The 27,347-nt window shown below is 40.0% G+C and overlaps 2 protein-coding genes across 3 annotated transcripts; one reads left to right on the top strand and one right to left on the bottom strand.

The window, feature by feature from the left end:
- The first annotated feature begins 2,525 nt into the window (after positions 1-2,525).
- cdc23 (CDC23 (cell division cycle 23, yeast, homolog)) lies at positions 2,526-12,541 on the top strand. Of its 2 annotated transcripts, none has more exons than XM_047379797.1 (16): positions 2,526-2,671; positions 3,063-3,135; positions 5,672-5,809; positions 5,910-5,952; positions 6,045-6,150; positions 6,249-6,381; positions 6,484-6,691; positions 6,788-6,885; positions 7,024-7,105; positions 10,830-10,983; positions 11,085-11,204; positions 11,300-11,375; positions 11,475-11,536; positions 11,860-11,938; positions 12,101-12,220; positions 12,299-12,541. In XM_047379797.1, the coding sequence occupies exons 1-16, from the start codon at positions 2,559-2,561 to the stop codon at positions 12,449-12,451; spliced, it is 1,758 nt and encodes a 585-aa protein (XP_047235753.1). In that variant the 5' UTR covers positions 2,526-2,558; the 3' UTR covers positions 12,452-12,541. The 2 variants fall into 2 exon arrangements, with proteins under 2 accessions (XP_047235753.1, XP_047235754.1); XM_047379798.1 differs by having other exon boundaries at positions 6,514-6,691.
- Positions 12,542-12,924: 383 nt separating this feature from the next.
- Positions 12,925-26,985, bottom strand: kif20a (kinesin family member 20A). The gene is made up of 19 exons (XM_047379796.1): positions 26,776-26,985; positions 23,693-23,863; positions 23,376-23,483; positions 23,140-23,259; positions 22,794-22,932; positions 22,530-22,705; positions 21,344-21,443; positions 20,924-21,136; positions 20,648-20,759; positions 20,458-20,532; positions 20,233-20,376; positions 19,975-20,143; positions 19,343-19,495; positions 18,653-18,792; positions 17,630-17,732; positions 15,587-15,782; positions 15,403-15,494; positions 15,167-15,304; positions 12,925-13,846 (listed from the first exon to the last, which is right to left on the bottom strand). The coding sequence occupies exons 2-19, from the start codon at positions 23,855-23,857 to the stop codon at positions 13,484-13,486; spliced, it is 2,706 nt and encodes a 901-aa protein (XP_047235752.1). The 5' UTR covers positions 23,858-23,863; positions 26,776-26,985; the 3' UTR covers positions 12,925-13,483.
- Between the last annotated feature and the right edge of the window lie 362 nt (positions 26,986-27,347).

Below are 27,347 nucleotides of genomic sequence, written 5' to 3' on the forward strand. Positions count from 1 at the left end.
ATTGAACTTTTTCACATTTTGTCACTTTACAACTACAGACGGTGTATATTGGGGATTTTATGTGATAGAACAACACCGTGTAGTATCTGTGAAGTGAAAGTCAAGTCAAGTCAAGTTTATTTATATAACGCTTTTCAGCAACAAGGCGCTCAAAGAGCTGTGAAAGAAAAATAAAACATAGTTTCCAATAATTATCTTCAAATAAATATCTAGAAAGTGTGGTGTGCATTCATTTTCAGCCTCCTCTACACTGATATCCCTAAATAAATAAAACCATATTCATTCAGAAGAAAGCCATAAACCCTGTTTTGCATGTCAGAAAACTATCGTTGCAAACCACCCTGACTACAATATATTTACAACAAAATATGGTGGTGGCAGCATCATGCTTTAAGGAAACCGGTCAGAGTTGAGTAGAAGATTCACATTCTAAAAAGCATTGACTCAGGGGGTTGAAAATAAATGCACGGCACCGTTTAAAAAAATCTATATGTAACAAATGCTCAAAAATGTGAATTCCTTTGCTTTTCATTTCACAACTGTGCACTAGTTTGTGTTAGTCTATCACATAAAATGTCCCCCCAAAAGACACCAAAGTTTTTGGTTCAAACATGATAAAATGTAAAAAAGTTCAAGGGGTATGAAGTTCAAGACAATGTATGATCTGAAGGCATATTCAAAAAGACTGGTAGTATGTCAACAAATTCAAGCTTAACAAATATAAAATAACATAAAATAAAATAACAAAGTAACTGCTGATTCATTGTTGTCTGTTTATATTTCACTTACTAAAATTCAAGCATTAAAATTAGGTCTTTAGTCATGGGAATAATTTTACTTAGTTTGATCCCTGTGTCCGGAAAGAAAGTTTGGATCTTATCCAAATATTATTTGGATAAAAATCGTCATTGATCAAAGGGGATTTGCAGTCATCACGCAGGTTCTAGAGGCAACTTTGTGTGAACACCTGCTGAGCTGCTTCAAGGACACAGGCAGGTCCTGGATTTAATATGCTCAGCACTTTGTCACTGTATCAGTTTGAAAGGACAGGGATTGACTTAGAATTCCTCTCACTCCTAAGGTTTGAACTTTTGCATTTGGGAAAGATTTGTCATAATTGTCATTGAGCCTCTGGTAGAAAACTCCACAAAACCTTTGTTAACATTTACTTGTCTTCTTTGTTATGTTAACTTTGTCACAGGAATGCATGTATTATTGTATGGTGCCAAACTGTTTAAAGTATGGTGCCGAATCGGGTTAATAAATCGGGATGTAGGTAAGTGTTTACATATTTAAAAAAAACACTTTTCACCTGAAATTGACCCCCGGTTGATAAAAAGCATAGGACACAGTAAGTTAAAAATAGTGTCATTAAAAATCCCACACTCTTCAGCTTGGTTAAATTGAAAGGATTTCATTGGACAGAGAGCATTTGTTGCCTTGCTCTAACTTCATTCTTCATCATCAGTTATTATTACTCAGACACTTGCCATCCTCAAAAAGCCTGGGCTTAACCCTGCAGCAGGACTGGGTCAAGCCTTGGTTTATGGTAGTGCTTTTGAAGTGAGTGTGAAATAACTGTAAGCTCAGAGCTAAAAGAGCTCTGAGCCCAAGGCAAACAGGAGTCAGTCTGAGTCAGGACCTGCCTGTGTCCCTTGAAGAATCTCTGCAGTTGTTCACACATGGACTTGAACCTCCAAGTACTCCGAATAACCTTTGATCAATGAGGATTCCTCTCTGAATAAATTAAATCCATTCTAATACAACCATAAAGACATCCTGATACTGAGAATACAAGCAAGAACAGAACTCGAAACTTTGTTGTATGTGTGAGGTATTATGTGTGTTGATCTGATCATGTTTTTTATTCATACCAGTTTGCTGTTTTTTTAATTAATTCTAAATACATTTATTATCACAACTATGTATGTTTTCTTACTTGTTAGATGATCGAATTAGTAAATTGTTATTGTTCTCATGATAAGATGAATGAATAAACAAGTAAATAGTTATTTATATAGCACCTTTTGAAACACAAATCACAAAGTACCATAAAAAAGGTAGAAGTAACGCAAAACCTTTAGACAGTCAGTCAATACCTACAGATAGATATGGAAGCAAATCGTTACCATATTTCAAATGAAAAAGCATTTTCAGAAATGCTTTTTCATTTTTAAATTTTACATTTCAAATTGAATTTTGGTATCTATTTGCTGGGGTACATTTTGAAAAATAAATCTCAAATGTCTTTTTCTTTTTCATTTTAATTAAGTGAAAGAATGAGCAGTCTCGAAGAAGAAAATTAAAATGCAAATAGGATTATTGATAACTAATTTCATTTATGAGTCAAACAATGCAGCCACATTCTTAAAATGAAAAAGCATTTCTGAAAATGCTTTTTCATTTGAAATATGGTAACGATTTGCTTCCATAGATAGAAACAAAAAAGTTTATTTCATTGTCAGAAAGCTATGCTTTTATTCTGAAAGGAACAGGAAAGAGGAAGTTGAGCGTCATAACTTCTTTCTTCCACCAATCACCTGTTTGATTGGTGAAATATGAAAATGGCGGCTCTGTGTAGTGAGTTCGGAGATCTAGCACAAATCAAGAAACATCTAATATCTGTCATCTCGTTGTGTAAAGAAAGAGGACTTTTACATAGCGCGAAGTGGTAAGACTGGGAGGTGATACTATGCCGTCAAATGTGTGACTTCTTGCAGTTTGACTCGGAAAAAATAACCTGAATAAACGCCAGGCATCTGGTGTTGGCTAAATTAGCCCTGTTGATAAACATTGTTTTGTTTTAACGCAGCATCTTAGATATTTGTGTAGTGATTACACTGAGGAGGAGACTGTCTGTTTGCAATGTTGCAGTCAAGATCTTTAATAATAATTTTAGCTGAAGCTAAAACGAAAGCACTACATAGATTCAAGGGAACTGTTCAGGTTAACTCTATCGGTGTTTGTCAGTCAGTTATTATCCTAATTTATCTTTCTATATATTTCTGTCGATGAGTAAATAAGCGGGATACAAACTAACGCCAGCTGGTTTTACATTTCAGGGCTTCTGAGTTGGCGTTTTCTTTGGATCCTCTCCCCAAGGATGATTTACCCCCAACACCACCATTCACCGAGGTTAGTTAAAGGCCAGGAACTGTGATTGCAGAATATTTGTTTTAATTTTGAGTAACTTTATGCTGGAAGTATTTTGTATTAAGAGGTTAGCAACTGCCACATCAATTTAATAATTCCAGCTTTTAAGGCATCTGCCACACAGAAACTTCCTGGTTGTATTTCTGCTTTGGTCACAGCAGCCACCAGTCAGGTCTGAACAATACAAAAACGTTTTACAATTGCTAGAATGATGTGATGCGATGATTGTATTGGTTGCAGTTGAACCACATTTTCTCTCTTCTCTGCCTTTTCTGTCATTAGATTTTATATGAGCTGTATCATCTGAGCTGGTAAAATCTCTAGCAGTGATGTGGCCTTTGAGGACTGTGAGAGTCCATGCAACAGGCCAAATATGTCACTGTTATGCGATGCACTGGACATATTGCATCAAAGCAGCCTTGTGGGTTTGCAATATCAATTGTTATTATATATATTGCATCTCGGTTGCAAGCAATAAATATTCTTGCTCTAGATTTAGAAAAAAAAAAAGTCTCACCTTTTAGCCTTTAGGTTCTACTGAAGATTTTCATTAGTCAACAAGTTGTAGTTTTTATGATTTTTATTTTTCCTTCTTTTAAATCACATTAAGTGTAAACGGCTTTATTGGCATTTTGTACTTCTTTTCTCAGTTTGTATCATTTTAGGTCTATGTGCTTCCATTTTAAACCTGTATGCAAACCATTTCATAGCCATATTCATACCTCTGCGTCACATATTAGTTTGTATCCCCTTTTGAGGAATTTTAAAGAGAAATAATCAGAAAAATGCACACAATTGCCAGGCTTTAATCTAGTTGTATAAAACTTTAAGGTTATATATTAACACTATATTTTAATTGATGGTGGTTCTGATCAGTGGATTTGCCAATGAACCTTTTTAAATATGACAGATTAGGACGCCTGGTTACTCAACCCTGAGTGATTTCCTGTCTGTAGATAGATTGTTTTATTAGAGTCAAATAATCAGCTTCTTACAGTGATCTATTACTAGATTGTAGAAATTACTTTCAGCATCAAAAGAAGCATCTGCATTGCAAGTCCGTATTGAAAGATCATTATAAAATATCCTGTGTCATCATCGGACCGAAAATAGCTCAGATATAAAAAGACCCAAACTGCTAAAGTACCAAATGATAAGCACCATTTGATTCGCTTAGTGATGCACTTGTAAATAAATTCAATTCAATTCAGTTTTATTTATATAGCGCCAATTCACAACACACGTCGTCTCAAGGCACTTCACAAAAGTCAGGTACATACATTCCAATTAATCCTAATCATTGAACAGTGCAGTCAGATTCAGTTATTTATTCAAATTGGATAAAAAGTTTTTCTATCTAAGGAAACCCAGCAGATTGCATCCAGTCAGTGACTTGTAGCATTCCCTCCTCCTGGATGAGAATGTAGAGACAGTGGGCAGTCACTGATGTTGACTTTGCAGCAATCCCTCATACTGAGCATGCATGTAGCGACAGTGGAGAGGAAAAACTCCCTTTTAACAGGAAGAAACCTCCAGCAGAACCAGGCTCAGTGTGAGCGGCCATCTGCCACGACCGACTGGGGGTTTGAGAGAACAGAGCAGAGACACAAAGAGAACAAAGAAGCACTGATCCAGGAGTCCTTTCTATAGGAAAGAAAAGTAAATGTTAATGGATGTAGCTCCTTTAGTCGTTTCACCTAGAAAGAAAGAACAGATAAACTCTGAGCCAGTTTTCAAGGTTAGAGTCTGAAAGAGAGCACATATAATTAGTTACAGTAAAAGCTCAGTCAATCGCCATGTCTAGGAGAGAGAAAGGGTTAAACACTGAAAGACAGGGATAAAGCATAGAGAATAAACTGAACCCATATAGCTCTTTCTAGTTTTATCAACCAGTAAAATCGCTTTTTATACCAAAGTCAAGTTCATCCAAGTGGGGAATCAAGCTCACAACCTCCTATTGACTACTATGTAGTAGCAGGTACTACTGTGTAGTCTTCCTACTCAATAAGTTACTATACCAGGTTATTGGGGTTGCACGATATTAGAAAAACATGTCATTGCCGTTTGATTTTTGAGTATTGCCATGACGATATCTGTGATTGAATATATTGTTCAGCTCTAAAAGTCGATTGCCAGAGACAATATGTTCACCTATATTTAGTGTCTCTTGACATGTTCCTTTAAAGGCAGTTTTTGTTTTTAAGATTATTTAAAAATTAGTTATGACTGTCTGTAGGCTTTGTTGGCAGTAGGAAAGATAAGAAAAACATTCTTGCATTTAATATCAATAGGTCTTTAACCTGCAACAAAATAAAAAAAAACTTTTACTGATGCACGGTTGCTCAATAAGGCTGTATAGAATATCCTCTTAAAATATATGCTGCCCCTGTTGACAGATTTTTGAAACAACAGTGAACATCAAATCTGATTTAACAATAAAAAACTCATTTACAATTGTAAATTTTGATGAATTCATGTAATCAGTATGATTGGCTATTGTTGTCTACCTCACATACAGGAAGATGCTCAAGACCTAGATGCGCTCACGCTGGCCAAATCTTACTTTGACCTGAAAGAGTATGACCGTGCTGCTTACTTTCTGAAAGGCTGCTGCAGTCAGAAGGCTTATTTCCTCTACATGTATTCTCGCTATCTGGTAAGATTCTGTAAACACTTGGCTGTCTCTGATTAATGTGTCAATTAGATCGCTCTGTTCTGGAGGCTTTTTCATTAAATGATGCTTGTCCTGTCTTTAGTCGGGCGAGAAAAAGAAGGATGATGAGACTGTGGACAGCTTGGGTAAGGATCTTCTAGTTAACAGCAATGAGAGAACATAGGAGTTAATTTCCCAGTTTTCTGCGAACCATTTGTTTGTTTCTGCGTGGTTTTAGGTCCTCTGGAAAAGGGTCAGGTCCGGAACGAAGCTTTGCGAGAACTGAGAGTTGAGCTCAGTAAGAAGCACACTGCAAGAGAGCTGGATGGCTTCACTCTATATTTGTAAATGCTTCCTTTGGAAAAACGTTCACTCGTTGGGCATTTTATAAAGGAAAGAGTGGACTAAAAATAATTAGGATTTTGTGTGTGTGTGAAAACAGGTATGGGGTAGTTTTACGAAAACTTGATCTGCTGAAGGAGGCGGTGGAAGTGTTTGTGGAGGCAATTCAAGCCCTTCCTCTTCACTGGGGTGCATGGCTCGAGCTTAGCAACCTCATCACGAATATCGAAATGGTAACAAGCCTTTTGGCAACACAGGATATTGTAAATCTACAGCTAAATAATTTCCAGCACATTTTGTCACGTTATAATCACAAACTTTAATCTATTTTATAGGGATTTTCTGGCCTCTTGTCTCTTTTACAGCTGAAGTCCCTGTCTCTCCCCGACTGCTGGATTAAAGATTTCTTCATGGCCCACATGTACACCGAGCTCCAGATGATCAAAGAGGCACTGCAGAAGTACCAAAACCTCATTGAGGCCGGCTTCTCCAAGAGCACCTACATCATCTCGCAGATCGCCGTGGCCTACCACAACATAAGAGGTTTTTCCAACCTTCTTTTCGGGACAGTTTTAAATGTCTAGATAATGCTGTGTGGGCAGGAAGTATCTAAAAGCAACCTGTCTCTGTTTGTTAAAGATATCGACCAAGCTTTGGCGCTGTTTAATGAGCTGAGGGAGCACGATCCGTATCGCATCGACAACATGGACACCTTCTCTAATTTGCTATATGTCAAAGTAAGTTAGCAGTTTGTACGTGTCGCCTCAGATTTGAGATTAAACAGTACAAAAACGTGATCAATAGAGATTGAAGTGGATTTCATGAACATCCAGGGGTCCCTTTGTGTATTGAGTCAGTGCTTTGTGTCCTTACAGAGTATGAAACCTGAATTAAGTTATCTGGCCCATAACCTGGTTGAGATTGATAAGTATAGAGTGGAGACATGCTGTGTTATTGGTAAGCAATAATTTAATTCCATTGAGAATATAAAGGAACATCAGGACATTATGAACTTCAGACTTATAGTCTTGAGTTTTAACATTTTAGTCCTTGAGAAAAATACAGGGCCTTGCAAAACACTTTTTTCATTTTGTCACCGTACAACCACAAGTCAATTTATTTTGACATTTTATGCTATAGGCCAACACAAATAATGCATGATTGTGAAATGGAAAGAAAATTATATGCAGTATTTATTTCATTTTTACTAGTAATCTGAAAACTATACCGTGCATTTGTATGCAGTCTCCCTAATTCTGATACCCCTAAATAAAATTCAGCTAGCTAGAACCCTTCAGGCGTCCCATTAATTGGTAAATGGAGTCCATCGGTGTATATTAGTACCTTAACTGTGAACATCTCACACAACGCTGTTCAGTCAGTCATCTGAAAATGTAAAGAGTAGGACACAACTGCAATCCTACCAAAACATGGCCATCCACCTAAACAGGCCGGGCAGTGTTGGCATTATCAGAGAAGAAGCCAAGAGGCCCATGGTAACTCTAGAGGAGCTGCAGCTCAGGTGGGAATGTCTTTCAACCAGACAACATGAGTTATAAACTAATCTATTCTTTAGGAAATGAGGCAAGAAGAAGCACCAGCAGACATGCGGAAGAAGGTGTTATGGTTTGTTGAGACCAATATTGATTATTCAAGCAATTACTATGTGTAGCAGAAACCACACTGTCCATTACCCTGGACATACTATCACCTCAGTGAAATATGGTAGTAGCAGCATCATGCTGTGGTGATTCATTTCTGCAGCAGGGGCAGGGAAACTGATCAGAGTTGATGGGAAGTTGGATGGAATACAGAGAAACCCTGGACGAAAACACGTTGGAGGCTGAACAGTTTCGCCTTGCAGCATGGTGACAACTCAAAAACTGCAGGAGCTAAAGTGGAATGGTTGAGATCAAAGCATATCGATGTTAAAATGGCTCATTCAAAGTCCTAAGACTTGAAATTGTTGTTTGTAGATACTCTCCATCCAGTCTGACTGAGCTTTAGCTATTTTGCAAAAAACAAAAGGGCAGGTTTTAGGTGACTACTTGTGCAAAGTTGGTGAAGACATACCTGAGAAAGACTTAGAGCTGGAAAATGTTTCTCCAAAATATTAACACAGTGAGCTAAATTGAAATTAATGCCACACTTTTCATATTTCTATTTTTGAGAAATTCAGAAAACCATATTTCATTTTCTTTCCACTTCACCATCATGCAGTACTTTCTGTTGGTCTCGTACTCGTCGTCTTCCGCTTCATCCGGGAAGGGGTCGTGGGGGCAGCAGACTCAGCAGAGACACCCAGACGTCCCTCTCCCTAGACACCTCCTCCAGCTCCTCCGGAAGGAGCCCAAGGCGTTCCCTGGCCAGCCGAGAGACATAGTCCCTCCAGCTTGTCCTGGGCCGTCTCCTGGGCCTCCTCCCGGTGGGACGTGCCTGGAACACCTCCCGAGGAAGTCCAGCGGACGTCCAGGAGGCATTTGGTATAGATGCTCCAATCATCTCTACTGGCTCCTCTTGATGTGGAGGAGCAGCGGCTCTACTCCGAACCCCTGCCGGATGGCCGAGCTCCTCACCCTATCTCTAAGGGAGTGCCCGGCCACCCTACGGAGAAAACTCATTTGTGCCGATGGTATCCGGGATCTTGTTCTTTTGGTCATGACCCAAAGTTCATGGCCATAGGTGAGGGTAGGAACGTAGACCGACCGGTAAATTGAGAGCTTCGCTTTCCGGCTCAGCTCTCTCTTCACCACAGCGGACCGACAAAGCGCCCCCATTACTGCGGCAGCCGCACCGATCCGTCTATCGATCTCCCGCTCCATTCTTCCCTCACTCGTGAACAAGACCCATAGATATTATAACTCCTCCACTCCTCCCCTTCAACCTGAAGAGGACAAGCCACCCTTTTCCGGTCAGGAACCATGGACTCAGACTTGGAGGAGCTGATCTTTATCCCAGATGCTTCGCATCTGCAAAAAGAAGAGACAAAATCCAGTGGTCCCCAAACCAGACTCCCTCTGGCCCTTGGCTGCGTCTAGAAATCCTGTCCATAAAAGGTAGAACAGGGCCGGTGACAAAGGGCAGCCCTGCCGGAGTCCAACATGCACCGGGAACAGGTCTGACTTAGTGCCGGCAATGCGGACCAAACTCCTGCTCCGCTTGTACAGAGACCGGATGGCCCCCTAATAAAGGGCCCCGACTCCGTACTCCTGAAGTACACCCCACAGAGCACCATGAGGAACACAGTCAAATGCCTTCTCCAGCTCTACAAAACACATGTGGACCGGTTTGGCAAATCCCATGAACCCTCGAGTACCCTGTAAAGGGTGTAGAGCTGGTCCAGTGTTCCATGGCCGGGACGAAAACCACACTGCTCCTCCTGAAGCCGAGGTTTGACTGTCAGACTCTCCTCTCTAATACCCTGCCATAGGCCTTACCAGGGAGGCTGAGGAGTGTGATCCCCCTAGAGTTGGAACACACCCTCCAGTCACCCTTCTTATGAAGGGGGACCACCACCCTGGTCTGCCAGTCCAGAGGCACTGTCCCTGACCGCCACACAATGTTGAAGAGGCGTGTCAACCATGACGGCCCTACAACATCCAGAGACTTGAGGTACTCAGGGCGGATCTCATCCACTCCCGAAGCCCTGCCACCGTGGAGCTTTTTAACCACCTCGGTGACTTCAGCCTGGGTGATGAAGGAGTCCAACCCCGAATCACCAGCCTCTGCTTCCATCAGGGAATGCGTGACCCCAGGATTGAGGAGATCCTCAAAGTGCTCCTTCCACCTCCCAGTAATGTCCCCAGTCGAGGCCAGCAGCTCCCCACCCCCACTGTAAACAGTGCTGGCGAAGCACTGGTTCTCCCTCCTGAGGGGGGAAGCAGTTCTTCCCCCAGCCTCTCTCGAGGAGATGGGTTCCAAAGCCCACCCTGTGCGTGGAGGTGAGCCTGACTATTTCTAGTCAATATCTCTCAATCTCCGCATAAGCTCAGGCTCCTCCCCGCTCAGCGTGGTGACATTCCACATCCCTAGAGCCTAAGCATCCGGAGATCGGGCCGCCATGGTCTCCACCATCGTCTCCCGCCCGATCCTCTTTGCATTGTTCCCCCTGCAGGTGGTGGGCCCACTGAGGGATGGCCTCACGTCTTTCATGGAGGCTTGGCCTGGCCTGGTCCCGCGAGGAGCAACCCGGCCACCAGGCACTCTCCGACGAGTCCCGACCCCAGGCCTGGCTACAGGGTAGGACCCTGGCTCCGCCGTACCGGGCGACGTTGCGTACCTTGATTGTGTGGTCCTCATGAAGGTGTCACTCTTTGTCTGACCCATCACCCAGTGCAGACCCTACCAGGAGCATTTAAGCCCCAGACAACATAGCCTCTAGGATTATTCGAGCACTCAAACACGTTAAGGTAGCGGTTCAAGGAGTACTGTTGGTCTATTACATAAAATCCTATTAAACTCTAGTCAGGCTCATGGTTGCAGTGTGACAAAATGTAACACATTTCAAGGGGTGTAAATACTTTTGCAAGGCACTGCATTTTTCTTGAGGTTCAAAGTCATCAGACTTAAGACTGTAAGTTTAAACATGATTCTGAAAAAACATTCCTTCTTCTTGAGCCGTTTGTTCACTAAAGACCTAAACCCCTGGGGGTTTCTGATGAGAACCATGTCTCATTTATAGGAAACTATTACAGCTTACGCTCTCAGCATGAAAAGGCAGCTCTGTACTTCCAGCGCGCTCTTAAACTGAACCCTCGTTGTCTCGGAGCCTGGACCCTCATGGGCCATGAGTACATGGAAATGAAGAACACTTCAGCTGCCATCCAGGCCTACAGGTCAGACATCGTGTCTCACCGATTAGCTGAGTGTGGAACTTGTCTAGCAGGTGTAGAGCTTTAAATGTTTCCTTTGTTGTTGTTTATTCGACCCCCCACAGGCATGCAATTGAAGTGAACAAGCGGGATTATCGTGCCTGGTATGGGTTAGGTCAGACATACGAGATCCTCAAGATGCCTTTTTACTGTTTGTATTATTACCGAAAGGCTCATCAGCTCAGGTTTGGATTAAAAACAAAAACTATTTTTTTTTATGTGTTTTAAAACTAAACACATTATACTGCGAGTTACTGATTTGATTGCATTTGTTTCTTAGACCCAACGACTCACGCATGTTGGTTGCACTGGGTGAAAGCTATGAAAAACTGTCACAGCAAGTTGAAGCCAAGAAGGTAGACATCTTGCTGCTATCAGCAACTTTGAATTTCTTTTGTAAATATTTGACTGTTTTTTTATGGGTTTTTGTATGAAACACTTGTTTTTTCTTGCAGTGCTACTGGAGGGCTTATTCTGTTGGCGATGTGGAAAAAATGGCTCTACTCAAACTGGCAAAGTAAGTTTTTCTCAACCTTCCAAAAAGAGGCATTTTGTTGCTATTGTTTTAATTTAGCTTCAGAGTTCCTGTCTAGTTTGGAAAAGTCTGGAATTTTAAAAGTTTTTCAAGGTGGATATTTATGGAAACAGCATTATTCCCTTTCCCATTTTTATACTGTTGCATCTGTCCCTATCCCCCTCCTCACAGACTTGGTTGTTGTAAGGCCTGTAACTTTACGGATAATTTTCATTTATATTGGGCAAAAATGTGATGTAAGAATCCCGGATATAGACCTTTAGGCTGATTTTCAGCTTTTTAAGTGTAATCTTGTCCCTCCACAGGCTCCACGAACAGCTGAACGAGTCAGACGATGCTGCTCAGTGCTACATGCTTTACATTCAAGACATTTTCTCTTGTGGGGTAAGCGTGTTTTTAAGTACATGTATAGTACACAAAGATCTGTACCATGTAATGCTTTCAGCTTTGTTCTTAAAAGGATTTCATTTAGTGTTAGAATCAGTTTGTTTTACACTGAATAACTGTGGAACACATTCTGAGTCTTTCCAACTAAAATATTGTCAGGAACAACTGGAGCATGCCGAGGTGAGCACAGCGCTGCGGTACCTGGGTCAGTACTATTTCAAGAACAAGCTCTACGATGAGGCTTCCCTTTGCGCTCAGCGCTGCTGCGACTACAATGATGTAAGTGTTCATGGAATCGGTGATCATACTTCTGTGAAGACAATTATTATACTGACTTTTTGTTTGATCGCTCCGTAGGCACGAGCAGAGGGGAAGGCTCTACTTAGGCAGATCTCACAGGTCAGAGATCAAGTCGAGACGCCTTCAGCAGATCTGTACACTCCGCTCTCAAACAACAACACACCCGTCAGGAGGGTGTCTCCTCTGAACCTGATCTCCTTCACACCATGATATTCACTGGACTGAAAATGGACAATATGGTGACAGAAAAGCTTGACTATACTGAAAGGAAACAGAAAATAAATTTGTTTCAGACTTGAATGTTTTTCGTCAGTTTATAAGAAAAGTGAAACATTCTTTGTTATTTTATCTATTATTAAATAATCGATTGTTTCAGTTTTATGTAAAAATTGTTTAAGCACATTTTCATTACTTGCACATATAAAAGTTATTGGCCACAACTTGCTAGTGCTATTTTTAAATAGATAGAATAAATAGAAATCAACAATCCCCCTTTGTTTTTTACATTTCTTATATGCTGTACAATTAAAAGGCACCTGCTAGCATTTACAAAACCTAACTGACCATCTTCATTCTTGTGGCACATGATATCAACCCAGATTAGAAAGTCATGACTTCTTTTTTTCCTTTCAGTGCACTGTTAATTTCTTTGTACATTTAGTGCTGGGAAAAAAATACACCAATTTAAAGTACCAGTGTATGGCATTTTATTTTTTAAACAAAAATTCCCTTCAGCTTACGATCTGAAACGGAACATAAAATCCACAAACTTAAAGTGAACACAGAAAACTTCTGGCATGAAGCCCAGACAACTGGGACAAGACAGAAGAATCATTTCTAGAATGATTTTAAAACAGATTGACAAGAAGACAAATATAGATAGAAGCAGCAAGGGAACACTTTTAGCAGTTTAGTTGTGTTTGCTGTGCATGAGTTTTCCCATTGTAATGAGGTACAGTTTAAACATTACAAATTTATTGTGGTGTTAGGTGAAATATGTATAGCCAAGGCATCACAAAAAGCCAGTTTACAAACATGCACAAATCTGACCTTACCGTCCTATAGCCACTGAGAAAAATCTTAAAATCATTTATTTAACTGGTAATAATTGTAAAACCATATTTTGGATGCTGGTGAGTGAACTGCACTGCAAAAAGTAAATATAAAAAGAAAACAGTATAAAAATATAAAGGTAGGCAGCAATTAGTTTTTGCATATCAGAAAGCTTGATGCCTTAAAACCTCAGTATTTTCCTCTGATACTCCGTGGGGTTGGGATGGGGCTGGGGGGTGGGGAGGGCTGGCGAGATCGCAAGATCCGTGAGTACGGAGTCAGACTCGTTTCTTCGGCTGCACGACTGTTGTATTTACTCGATGGGGTACGCGTCGGGAACAAAGAATGGAAAAAGGGGCGTTTCTGTGGCGGCCGGTTTTCGCTGTTGGTCGCCGTGGTGCCCACGCAGCCCCTCTTTGTGCAAGAGCCTGGAGTAGTGGGTGTAGCGAATGTAGTGGGCAGCTGGGCGCGCCCTGCCAGGGTCTCCGCTTTTCGCCTTAAGTCTGCTTTGACCAGCGTCAGGTCGTTCTGAAGCTCCAGCAGGATCTGGCTCTGAGAAGAAGTCAGTGGAGAGGGTTAGACAGCAATCACAGAGGGAGAGGTGGAGGATGAGACTGGTGATGATTAGAGGTAGAGAGACAGAGTGAGGTACAATGCAACGTGCTCCAGCCCAGTTATCACCTGGTGAGGATGTTAGAAACCTGAAGTCAGTTTTAAAGCTGGCTGTGCAACAAGAATGTGAGGAGAAGGAGAGAAAAAATGTATTTCAATATGAGAAATGAAAATATAAAACATATCAAACTAAGCATTTATTACTGCTTGTACAGGTGGATATTAAAAAATCAGATCATCATCAAAACCTTATTACAGGGTTTTAACTCAAAATATAACTATAATTTTACAATTATAGATTTCAAGTGTTTAGTTAAGACAATTATGGCTTACAGCTAATAAAAGCTATTTTTCTTAAAAAATGTTAATTGGTTGTATGTAATATTAAGGGGAAAAAAAGGTTTTTAATGCAGAAATTTTGTGTTTGGGCCTATTCACTTATGAGAAAGACAGCTGAATTTAGTTTTTCAGTTGATGTTGGGAAACCACAAAATGTAATCGCTAAAGAAGCTGGCTGTTCATGCAGTGCTGTAGCACTACTGATGGAAAGTTGAGTGGAATGAAGAAGTTTGATACAAAATGTAAAAAGAAAAGGTTCACACACAGTCTAGATAGTATTGTGAGGCAAAACCTATTTCAGACACACAAGCTGAATCCAGGTCATGGACTTCAACTGTCGCTTTCCTTGTTTTCAGTCACTCCTGAAACCAGAGATATGCTTAGAAATGTTTTAACTAGGCTGAGGAAAAAAAAAGGACTGGACTGTGTCTCAGTGGTCCAAAGTCCTTTCTTCAAATTAAAGTAAATGTTGCATTTCATTCGGAAATCTTAGTCCAGAGGAAGAATGGATTCACAGAATCCATGTTGCTGGAGATCATGCATGAAACTTCCACTGTGAGGATTTTACCTCATCTGCTGGTGTCGGTTCACTGAGTTTATCAGGTCCACAGTTAGAGCAGCTAACTTTTCAGTAGGCCAACACTGCTTTAATTAAAGTATTTATTGGTCTTATGCAAGATTCTACTTTACAGGAACTTTTTGTGTTTTTATCAGCTGTAAGCCACAAACCTCTAAATGAATTGAAATAAATGCTTGAAATGTGTTACTGTGTGTGTAATACATCTTAATAATTTACAAATTTCACCAAAATAAGGTAACTTTTCTATTATATTCTTAGTTATTTAGATGCACCTGTACTTAAACTATTAAGTGGTTGACTTATTTTATAAATCAATTCTTTTACACTCTACATGGTTTTACCTGTTTGGCGAGTGTCTCATCTGCAGCGGTAAGTGTGTGGCGCAGTTTATTCCCTCCAGTATTGCGGCAACAAGCTCTTTCACCAGACTGCAGATCCACTCCCAGCTTCTGCAGATCCAGTCGAAGCTGGCGCAGGTTCTGTTGAGGAAATATATGCCTAGTCTCTGTTAGGGGTTAAAGGGAACAGAAGTAGCAAAAAGAAAAAGTGCTTTTGTAGTGATGTAGCTGTAACTGACCCGCTGACCCTCCTGCAGCTTGCGATCAGCTGCGGTGGTGAGGACGCCAGCTGAACCCGGCACTTCTAGCTTCATCCTCAGGTTTACCAGCTCTGCACAGGCAAACAGAGCAACGCCCTCAATGGCTGCTAACAACAACCTAACATCAACACATAAATGGAGCATTGTTGCCGTCAGACTGTACCTTGGGTCTTGGTGAGAAGCTCAGCGCGAGACTGGTCAAGTTCAGCCTGCAGCCTGTTCAGTTCTGTCTGGGACGAGATACGGTGAGAACGCCGAGGCCCCTCCGACTCTACAAGTGGTGCCGTTGTGGGCTGGCCATCTTCCTTCCTCTTTTCTTCAAGGGCAGCAGCCAAAGCTTCAATCTCCTGATCACGCTCCTATGAAACACACCGCGGTCGGCACTTTTCAAACATTTGAATGATCCTGTGCTACATACATCACAACCACAAACCCCAATGTATTTTATTGGGATTTTATGTGATAGATAAAAAGTTATATTAAAAGTAGTAGTATTTGTGAAGTGGAAGACAAAGAATACATGGTTTTAATTTTTCTTAATGATCTGAAAAGTGTATGGTGCCTATTTATTCTTTACCGTGAAACCCCAAAACCAGTCCAACCAACTGCCTTCAGAAGTTACCTAATTAGTAAATGGAGCCAATTTAATCTCAGTACAAATCCTCACCTCAGAGATTTGTTAGAGAACATTAGTGAACATCACGAAGACCAAGAAGCACAGCAGAGAGGTCAGGGAGAAGTTAAAACCTTGGTAATTGTTTTACAAGCTAGTCCTGCTTTAAACACTTCAAAGAGCAGTTTGATCAATTATTCGAAGCTGGCGTGTACGACACAAACCTACCCAGACATGGCCGTCCACCCAAACTGATACCGAACTGAGGGGAACATTGATCTGAAAAGCAGCTATTGCTAAAAATAGTGAAGACGATATTGATTACCGCTAACCCACATTATTCTTACACGTTTTTGTTTTGTTTTTTTTACCCACCTCTCTCTGAGTGCTTTAGTATAGTCGGAATTCAAGATAAATACTCATATTCAATAAATTGGAATACAACTTCCAATGAGGTTCGTTTGACAAATTAAAAGTACGTTTTAAAAATAACCTTTAAGCAGGTATTAAACATACTTTCTTTAAGCCCACATTTCTGTATTAAAATATATATATTTTTTATTGATCTGATGTAATATTCTAATTTTAAAATGTATTTTTATTAGTTGTAAGCGGAAAAGTCAACAATATTAACAGAAATAAAAGCTTAAAAAAATCTGTCAGTGTGTAAATAATCTATAAAATGAGTTTTACTTATTGATGGAGTTGCTGAAATAAATGGACTTTTCAATAATATTCTGATTTCAATAATGGGTCTGTAGATCAGGTGTGGAAAATAAGAACAGTTCAAGTCCATACTACTTGTCAAATATATTATTGATATGTAGAACATGAATGCCTGACACTTGAAATGTAATAGTCAACCAAATATTGTGTTTAAACAGCCATTTGCAATTGTAATATTGCCCACACCAAATAATACGATGACAACTGTGATTCAATATATAATGCAGCTCAATATATTGTGAAACTATTAGTTATGAATTCCTCAATTTTGACCTTCATGGAGTATTGGCAAAAGGAAAACAATAAGAAACGAGGTTAAAGTTTTCCACAAGCCATTCAAAGGACAGTGTTAACATGCGGAAGAAACTGAGACCGAAAACAATTTGACCTACAGGGGAAATAAATCCATATAACACTTGACCCAAAACACACCATCCAGAGCCAGACCTACAATGGAATGGGTTACACCAAAACATTAAAAAGATCCAGACCAAAATCCAATGGAGAATCTGTGGCAAGATTTTAAAATTGCTCTTCACACACATGATTGGCAAAAATGTCACCTTCTAGATGGGCAAAGCTGGCAGAGACGTACCCCAAAGGAGCTGCATGTGCAATTGCAGTGAAATGTGGTTCTACAAAGTATTGACTCGGGCAGGCAGGGAAGACAAATTCACCAAACATTTTTATTAATAAAAATGATTTTAAAAACCACGCATCATTGTGCTTCCACTGCACAATCGTGCCTGGCTTTGACTTCATTTATCACATAAAATACATTTTGTTTGTGGTGAAAAACGTCCGGGCCTATGAAAACTTTACCTTGACACTCTAAACTTCCTGAAAATATAGCAAAGCACCTCTTACCTTCAGCTCCTGGTTGTAGAACTTCTTGAGATGTTTCTGCAGGTTACTTATTTTGTCCTCATACCTCTCTTCAATCAGAGCCCTCTCGGCCTCCAAGGTCTCACTGTCAGACATGAAGACGCCACAACTCATCGTCTATGTCCATCACATTCCAGTTCAGCATTTTCTATCCTAATGTTACTCTTTAATGTAAATTCTGATCATTTTAGTTCTACTGTACTACATTAGTAGTGGAAAGTTTAATTGTATCAAAAGGTAGGATCCTTTGAATTTTCCACTTAAAAGTTAATTCATTTTCCAGACTCCAAATCAGTTTTTATACCTTTAGCTATACATTTTAGTACAAAAACATTTAACATGTTGGGCTTATTCATCCATTAAAAAACAATACAAACTCAGAATCTCTCAAAATCTTTAACAGATTTGTGAAATCTGGGTTCAAATCATTATTAAAGACGGTTTGTGTGTTTGGGATGCCTTCATAAAGAAATTTTAATGTTAATTTTTTGTTTTTTTATGCATGTGAAGTAGACAGTGCAGGGCCAGTTCAAAACCCTAATCTAAGAGGAGCAAAAGGACAAAAAGTTGTCAAAAGGTCCTTTTAATGAGTGCATATTTATCTGGGGGTTCTATCAATGACTCAAAAACAACAAAGGTTTGAACGGGAAGCTAAAGTGTGAAAGGATGGCACTTGCACATAAAATAAATCTAAAAAGCCAATTGTTTTACATAAATTTTTTTTAGACAGACAATGGAATATAAACTCCAAAATTGGAAAGTCTAGTAACTTAAGCAACGTTCTATACTCATTCAAGTAAAATGGTAAAGATGATCATATTAAACATTACAAGACAGTGTAGGTAAATAATCGCTTATATTTCAAGGGTTTCTATAGCGCATGTGTGTCAAAGCAGAAGCTTTCTGAACAGATGTTCCCCATCTGTTCAGAAAAAGGTAAAACGATGGACTTGTTGGAATTTTAAAACTCAAACAAAAACTCTTACATAGACCAAGCATACATACGTGAATCCCTCTTGCATTCCTTTGATGACTTCCATCATTTCCGAGACGACCTGCTCTCTCACATTTGCCTCGAGGACTTCTTTTTCTTCCCGCTGGCGCCACACTTCTCTCTTCAGGACATCGATGGCCTGCAGTAGAGACTTAATAACACACAGATGACTGGTAGATTAGGGTCTGTGAGGGTCTCTTTCACATTATACCATTTTAATTTGTTTATGGATTCCCAGAACTGCCCAAATTAAACATATCCTTAAATGTATAATAAATAAAAAATCTAGACTTAATAATAAAAAATAAACAAATATATAATTAATAAAGACATTTTTCTTATTGTAAAACCTGGATTAAGCTTTGTTGTAAAACAACCAGTCTTTGATAAAAAAAAAATAAAAATAAAAATGTTATGGTCAAGCCCTGTTGAAGTTTATGGATTTATTTCATTTGTCAGTCTAACCCCCTTCAGGGGGCAGAGCTAACACTGCTCTGGTCAACATATATGGTGTAAAATACAGTTTAACCAATTATTCATTTCTTCACACATTCAAACAATAATGGAGATAATAAATAATTGTTAATGATATATTTGTTACTTTGTGGCACTTTATGCTCTATTCTTTAGTTGGCAATATTTTTCCCAGAAATCTAATTTGTTTTTCGATCCAAAAGAGTAAAAAAGAGGAAGGACATTACCTCTGTATTCAACAAGGTGATATCTCCATCTTCGACATCACTTTCATCCTCCTCCTCCTCTATCAGGGAGCCTTCAGCGTTGTTCGCTGCTGGCTCTCGGAGCAGGGACAGAATGTAGGCCACTCTGGTCTTTGTGGACGGGCCGTGGACAAGCTGAAATGAAACCAATTTGACCAAATTCAGATTTCTCTTTAAGAAGTAAAAAAAGATATATGAACATTCATGAAAAAGATTTTTTATAGCTTTGCACAGCTGCAATGAAGTGCAGAGGTCAACGGATTGTTGAAAATGCAGTTGGCTTTGAAGGAGCTTCTTACATGTCTGCACTTCCCCTGGATTCATTTTTAAACACCTTCTAATTGTGAAACAAGCCAGCTTCGAGTCTTCACTCGGTAACAAGTTCCACACCAAAGAGTGTTACTGTCAGTGAGTCCTGGTAAGAGTTTAGCACGGTGCCCTCACTGATCAGTAAACAATCCAAGTTGTTAGTTTTCTACATGCTGTTCACAAATCAGGGCTATTAAAGCTGAAAATCTACATCTATTTTTTTTTTTACTTTCATCTCTTTGAATGTGGAGCCACACTTTTATCTCAGGATGTTTATGGTTACAAATACAAGAGATTTTTATCACCTGTGTAGCTATGGCTGAGAATTTTAGTGCCTGAAGGGTCTCATCATAGATGGAGGTGCATGGGTTGATGTTGACCACCATGCAGGAGGTTCCTCTGCCGCAGAAGAAGCCCTGCAGGACGCGGGTCAGTTTGCTGTCCCTGAAGGGCACCACCTGAGGGGGTCTTGACCTATTAACGCATTTTATATCATCACTAAAGTCAAAAACACTCTTGACCATTTTGGCACTCATATGTTGTTTTCCTCACTAATGTCATACTTGTTGTTCTGGTTGTGTCTCAAAGCAGCGATGCAGCGTCCCAGCGTTAGGAGGGAGGTGTTGATGTTGTTGGCCTCCTTCATCCTCTCACCGTTACGCTGCTCTTTACAGCGCTCAGACCCGGCCAGATCGCACACAGTCAGTCTACAAAAGAGACAACGCTTGGTTTTACTACTTTTAAAAACTCTAAAGCAAGCCAGTTTCAAAAATTAGGTTAATACGTACTCGCTAATGTGCATAGCCTGGCCTGAAGTGGCTTCTGCGTGAACATGAAGGACACGGATGGAGAAGATGCTGTGGCTAAATAAGGGATCAAGTTTTGATAAGAAACAAAAAAAGCATCAAGTGAAATTTAAATTAAATTGTGGAAACATGTCAAAAGAAAACTTGAGAGAAAAGTGTAACGTAGTCCAACCTCCTGCTGGAGTTTTGGTTTAGATGAGTGCTGGCGAAGCTTTGGTTACGGTGCCCAGCCTTCAGGATTCTCCAAGCTTCCTCAGCACTGCGGATCTGGATCCAAGTGAGATCTGATGCGACAACAGAGGAGAAAAAAATTACCTCATTTAAACAGAAATATTGGAGGTAAATCACAGAACAAGCTTGGGGAAGGCCTAAAGTCTAACACATATTTAAATATTTACTTTAAATACTTTAAATATAAGTAATATTATGGCGAATAAATCAGAATGACCTTTGACATAGGGATTGCCCTGCTTGTCATCACTGAGCCGCAGAGTAACTCTTTTTCGGGGTTGCTGGGAGGGCGAAGCATCCAGCAGGTCATACAGGAACTCGTTGTAGATCTCATAGAAGGAGACCCAGATGGAAAACTGCACCCCTTCCTCCAGGTCGCTGCCTCCGCTGAGCGAAAGGCTGTCGGGATCCAGGCACACGCTGTCAGTGTCTGTAGATGGAGGAGAAGCATGAATTAATGAGCCTTTTTGGTGCATTAGAACAGCTGATTTTGCAGATTAAAAAAAACATAGCTGACAGTTTTATTTAATGTAGAAACTGCTTTTTTACTTAATATGCATTGCACTTGATAAAAAAATAAATAAAAAATCTACAAAAGTTCAAAAGAAAACACAACTAAGGTATCTTTATTTCTCACCTTCAAGCTGAGTGGCAGTGTGTGTGGTGGAGGAAAGCCCTCCAATGCCACTGTCCCAGACTGTGGTGGTACCAGCTCGACGAGAGGTTTGATTTTCATCCTGTAACACAGAGTGGTTTATGAGTTCATATCTGCCAAACCTTTTCATTTAAAAGAGCTGTGAGTCTAAACTATGCCACAAATTCAGTGCACCCTACATACACTGGCTTGCCTCATAAAGATGTGTAAAAAAACTAAGTATATTAACCTCATTGAAGTCGGATAATGGAACTTTAGCATTTAATTATAGTACAGTCGTAAAAGAGTTAACAAGTAGTTGTTTTTTTCAAAATTTACCAGTGCCAAAGGCTTCCTAAAAAAGGAAACTATAGCATCTTTTTATTTAGACTTAACATTTTTAAATTGCTTAGAGCACCTTGGAAGTTCTAATCAGGGGTTTTCTTCAAAATGGGAAAGACATGAAAACATGCAATTCAAGTAAGCCAGATGTTTGTTTTAGGGCTGAAACAATTAATCAGATTAACTGTGATTAATTGATTATTGAAATAATTGTCAACTAATTTTGCAATGGAGTAATAGTTAACTAGAGTATAAACTCTAAAAGGATTTGCCATTTGCTGAAAGAACCCACTCAAAGCTGTAATTAGGCCAAAACTGTACAAAAATATATATACACATTTTACATTTAAGATGAAAAACGTTTTATCTATAAATATGCTCTATCCAGAAATCCTCAAGTGGCTTAGCTTTAGCTTCACCTGGTTCAAATTTAGCAAAAAATCTCCTACTAAGCACCTTTTGCTATCCAACTTTTAATCAGTTAATCAAAAAAATTGTCAACTTATTAATTGATTGGCAAAAATAATCGTTAGGTGCAGCCCTTATATGTTTATTTTCATAAGTTTAGTAATGCCTTCAAGAAAACAGCTCTTCTGCTGAATCTGCCCATGTCTACAGTAAGAACAGTAATACTAAACGACTGAAACGGTGACGAGGCAGGACAAGGACCCACGTCTTCCTCCAACACACAGTAAGCAGGATGGTTACAGGATGTAAAAACGTTTACACAGAAAACATACCAACATTTATAGCGTACAACAAATAAAAGACACATTTCCTTAAGCTTTTAGGACATTTCACCAGGAGTGCCAACAACTGTTCTTCGTGTGGTGAAAATGTCTGTTACCTCCTTGAGGAGGGAGTTTCTCCGGATTTCCTCCGCCTCGATTTCACCGGTGTCAAGCTGTCTCACATCCTGAGACATAACTGGCTTCAGGTCCATAGCACCATAGAGACGACCCTGTACCTTCCTGAACAGAGACACCAAAGCCCTCGGCAACAGGCCTGTCTCTCGACCACTGCCTGAAGAGAAAAGTTTCAGTTTTAATGTTTAACTGATTAGTTATATGATCAGCCAACACAACACATCTACATAAGTGAACAAATGTACCTTGAATGGTGTAAGTCTTCCCAGAGTTGGTGACGCCGTAAGTGTAGAGGAGCCTATTTTCTCCCTTGAGGACATCAGTCACCATCTTCTTCATTGTGCCCTCATAGAACTGTTGCTGAGTCGTTTCTGGACCAAATATCTATGAAAGGAAGTAGATAGAAAAACATTTAGATCACCCTCTTTTTAAATTATGATGATTTTCTTATTCTTTTTGGTGCATTACTGACCCAGACCTAGATCTCAGGTCAAAAGAGCACTGTGTCCAACCTCATTGTCCAAACCAGTCCACCTGGTTTCACTCTCTCACAGTTTGCTTAAGAAAAGCAGGCAAACCTGTCTCTCCTACCTTTGAGAAACTGAACTTGTGAATGCTCTGGGTGATGCCTCTCTCTGCTGTCCTCATGTTCTGAGACTCATTCGGAGCTTTGAGCAGCAACGTCTCTTCATCCTGGATAGCCACACAGCCCTAGAAGAAAAGTAAAAAAAATTACTACTATAATAGGTGATTCATAAGTACTAAATGTGCATTTATGAAAAACCAAAACTCAAATGCTAACAGTTACAAACACTAGACTTTCCTACCTGCTCCTCTCCTCTTTCTGAGTCAGTAAGCGGGCGAATGCGCAAAAAAACTTTCACCCTTTCTGAGGTCCCCCCAGGTTCTCCCCCACCAGGTTTCACAGCAACTTTCTAAACGGAAAAATAAATATGATTCACCGATTTGATGCTTTATCTTTGTTTGCCACCAGGACAACGTTTAGATAAAGGTAAAATAGATAAAGGTTAAAATAAAGGTTTGCTTTAACATTATTGGGGAAATTGGTACAGCTTAAGGACAGACCAGCAACATTGTGACTAATAGAAGAAAAAACAGCAACATGCTTTTGTTGGAGTCTCACCGGCTGCAAAAAAGTCAGCCTGGCTTCGAGTCCCGGGGAAATAACAGAGATCTCAGGTAGACGTGGTCTGGCCATGCCTCCGTGCTCTGCTGCTGTGGACTCAAACACAGCCATATCCTCCTCCTCATCAGAGCGGCACCCATATGGGGACAATGACAGCGCCATGCTTTCCTGTGACAGAAAATCATCATGAGTTTGTTTGGAATTACAGTGATGTGCAAATAGAAGCTCATCTGAAATAATAATTTTTTATTTTGTTTGACGACTAATGTTAAAAACACTTAATTCATTTTAGGTATTAAAGCAGATTTAGAGAGAGAATATGTTCTAATCAGGCACCATCTTACTGTAAAAACAATGAGCACATAATATGGTTCCTCGTGATGCAAAGTGAGAGATGACAAAAAGGGCAAAACTAGCTTTTTATTCCAAAGACCAAAGTTGCCAGACTAATCCTTGTCAGCGTTCTGAAATATGCAAAATAAAACAGTCAAACTCCTAATGACATTAAATAGCTTGTCTCTATCATTTGCTTTAAGAGACAAATATGTGTTAATATATGATGTACTGACTAAAGTAACAGGTTTCCCCTCATCCAGGGTATCCTTGACCCACTGAAAAGACAAGGCATAAATGATGAAAAGGGTCCCCTCTAGGCTCTCTGATGTCTCAGAGAGAGGTATTTTACACCGATGCATCCACCACAGTGTGGGCCGTTATGGTAATGACAGATTGCACGGGGAACATGGTCTCCACAGCAGAGAGGGAAAGATACAAACACCTTGGAGCTGAAGGGGTCAGTGTCCTTCTACAGCCTTCCATCGGTGGGGGACTGTGCCAGCCAGACCTAACGACACGCCTGGACCAGAGTAGACAATAGGTGCCAATCTCTCGACAAAAGAGCAATTGCAGTATTCCTCCCAGTCGAGCCCCACACTTGTATGACACACGCAAGCTAGTATCAAATTGTTCCTGGAAATAAGTCACAGATACTGCCAGGAAAATTGCATCTTCCCCAAAAGCAGAGGTCCCTGAACACGTGGCCCACCCTGATTCAGGATCCCTGGCCAAAATGCGGCCATCTGCTTTCCGGAGGATCTGAAAGAGTGCCTTCATATGGGCACACTCTGAGGTGAGATGGTCCACCTTCACAGACAGACCATCGAAGCTCCTCTTGGACCTCTTTCTTGGGACTCCAAGAACATTTTATTGCCTGCAGAGCCCAGCAGTCGGGGCAGGCTGCTACTGTAAGATCCTCGACCATGCCCTTCCTCAAGCCGGAGACAAACCAAACAGGCTCGGCTACAGGGAGTTCCCAGCATTCTCTTGCTCCAGCAACTGAAAGAGTCAAATTGGGCCGATGAACCAGGTCTAGTGGACACGCCACTAGTGGTTCCACACAAGCCAGGTCTGGAAGCTGCTTGTTGATGCCAGTGTTCCATCATCTCAGCATACAAATCCGAGTAGCACACATTGTGTTAATACGAATGCACACACATGCTCAACAAAGAATAATTCTCCCATTTGAATGTGATGCGTCAGTTCAGCATGCAGACAAAAAGAAAAACAGCGAGAACATATGTTTAGGAATATATATATATATAATTTTTTTGTACAGATAACTGTAAAGCTTCATGATTTGCAGAGCATATGCATGGTTTGCAGTTTTACCATATACTTTGAGTCATTTTTCTGCAGAAAGACAAATGCACGTGCCGTTACTTCATGAAGGTAGCTATGTAGGACAACATAGATAGGGATGGAATAGCCTTTCATTCCTGTTCAATATTTAGAAAAGTAATGAAGATTATGAATGCTTAATTGAACTTTCTTTTTTTTTTTTTATTCCAGAGAACGTGGAGGACTGTTTCACCTGCAACATGTTGCAATATGATGCCGAACCAAGCCTTACTGATGTGGTAAAAACACAATTATAGCATTTGATACTTCTACAACATTACACATTTGTCCTTATTAATGTTTTTGTTTCTTTCCACTCCAATGTGACATCTGTCCAAGATGGACCCCTATAGGCACTTCGTTGAGTCTTCAAATGCACAAAATGTCAATTCGTTTTTTTTAACCATAGTTTTAAAAGGTGGTAATGTATAATACATATATAGTTTTTATATAATGTATACTCTGTGCTTTATCTTAACATTATTGTTGTAAAGGCTGTTCATTTACAATAAATGTGCTATTTGTGACCAAGTTTATTTTCATATTTTTGTTTTTTATTTTCATGGTGCATGAGCTCTGTAAGGCTGATCTGACAGGTAAATTGTGGTCAGTCTGTGCTACGCCTATGGCGATCTGACAACGTATGTTGACTGAACAGAACTAATAATATAACAGAACCTAAACACGGCTGCAGATTATACACAAGGGCCTTCAAACCCAATAGTATTCAGATACACACATGGGAGCCGCACACTTTCGGTGTCACGTGGTTATAATACTCATCGGTGACTTTAAAGCGCAACACCTGTATCACCTGGGATAACACGTGACCTTGTTGACATAAAATACTCCACCTGCGCATGTGCAAGAATAATCATTCTGTGCTTACAGCACTGCCTCTGGCGGAGAGTGGGGATGAAATAGAACTATTACTATTATAATAACATGTCTAATGTTAATGGTCAGCAATCGGAGACAATTATAAGGGCCATGTTGGTCTCGTAGGTTTACAAACATTACACTGGGAACTGTTTAAACACGTTAACCAGTGAGCCTCGAGATATGGCTAACCTCACATTGGTTTTCATGAAACATGTGGAACAATTCAAAAATACTTTATTAATCCGAAAGGGGAATTAATAGGTCCAGAACACTGCGGATTTGTGCAATGTAACCGTCCATTTGAATGAATTAAACACAAATACCCCGCTCACATTTCCCAAAAATTTGTGGGTAGTGAGACGCCCCTGACGACCGTACCAAAACAAACAAAAAGAATACAAACAATATATTCTTCAGGTTGTTTAACAAGTTTCTAAAATATATTAAATCAAAATGGCATACATACAGAGCTAAATCTCCAAGGTGACTGAATAATTTATTAATATTTATGAATGACCCACCTTTAAAGCAAAGGTCCGTCTGCCTTGAGAGTTGAAAAAAAAATAGCGACTAGATTCTAGAAAAACAGTTCACTAAATGTCCTCTATCTTCTACATAAAAAGTGTATCACTGGCTTTAAGTCTGGTATGTCTGCGCCTACAGCAAACCACGTTCCCTGTCTTCACCTTTCAGTGCTCCATCTGACTGGTTCTACCCGAAGACGTTTGGTTTTTTGAACAATGCGCTTCCCCTGCTCAGCGACTCTCTGACTGGCTAAGACTTATGACGTACTGCCATCTCATTGGCTAATACTGTCAAGCATTGTACGCTACTTAAAATGTGCCTACATGAAATCAGGCGGCTTTTTTGAGTTCCTACTCCATTACGTTGAGTTTTACTTTTATATGACGGGGTGCTCAGGTACAGACAAGATTGAAAAAAAGGATTTTAACGTATTGATGAACTGGCCTTAAAATACTCAAAAATGATTTACCCCAACTGTAACTTCCAACGTTTAAAAACACACATCATTGATTTGATATTTATTAATATCTATTAGTGACTTTACTAACTATACAAACAAAATGGAAAA

The sequence above is a fragment of the Girardinichthys multiradiatus genome, chromosome 11 (genome assembly GCF_021462225.1).
Source record: "Girardinichthys multiradiatus isolate DD_20200921_A chromosome 11, DD_fGirMul_XY1, whole genome shotgun sequence".
In the NCBI taxonomy this organism is placed as follows: Eukaryota; Metazoa; Chordata; class Actinopteri; order Cyprinodontiformes; family Goodeidae; genus Girardinichthys; species Girardinichthys multiradiatus.

What these genes read in the sequence shown, in the direction of transcription:
- kif20a (XM_047379796.1), bottom strand. Translation starts at nt 23,857, where the DNA reads ATGGCGCTGTCATTGTCCCCATATGGGTGCCGCTCTGATGAGGAGGAG. An exon ending in ACAAGTTCAGTTTCTCAAAG is followed by an intron (nt 22,933 to 23,139) that starts GTAGGAGAGACA and finishes TTCCTTTCATAG; the next exon opens with ATATTTGGTCCAGAAACGAC. An exon ending in GAAGACTTACACCATTCAAG is followed by an intron (nt 22,706 to 22,793) that starts GTACATTTGTTC and finishes TTTTCTCTTCAG; the next exon opens with GCAGTGGTCGAGAGACAGGC.
- cdc23 (XM_047379797.1), top strand. Translation starts at nt 2,559, where the DNA reads ATGAAAATGGCGGCTCTGTGTAGTGAGTTCGGAGATCTAGCACAAATC. An exon ending in TCATCACGAATATCGAAATG is followed by an intron (nt 6,382 to 6,483) that starts GTAACAAGCCTT and finishes TCTATTTTATAG; the next exon opens with GGATTTTCTGGCCTCTTGTC. An exon ending in AGCAAGTTGAAGCCAAGAAG is followed by an intron (nt 11,376 to 11,474) that starts GTAGACATCTTG and finishes TTTTTCTTGCAG; the next exon opens with TGCTACTGGAGGGCTTATTC.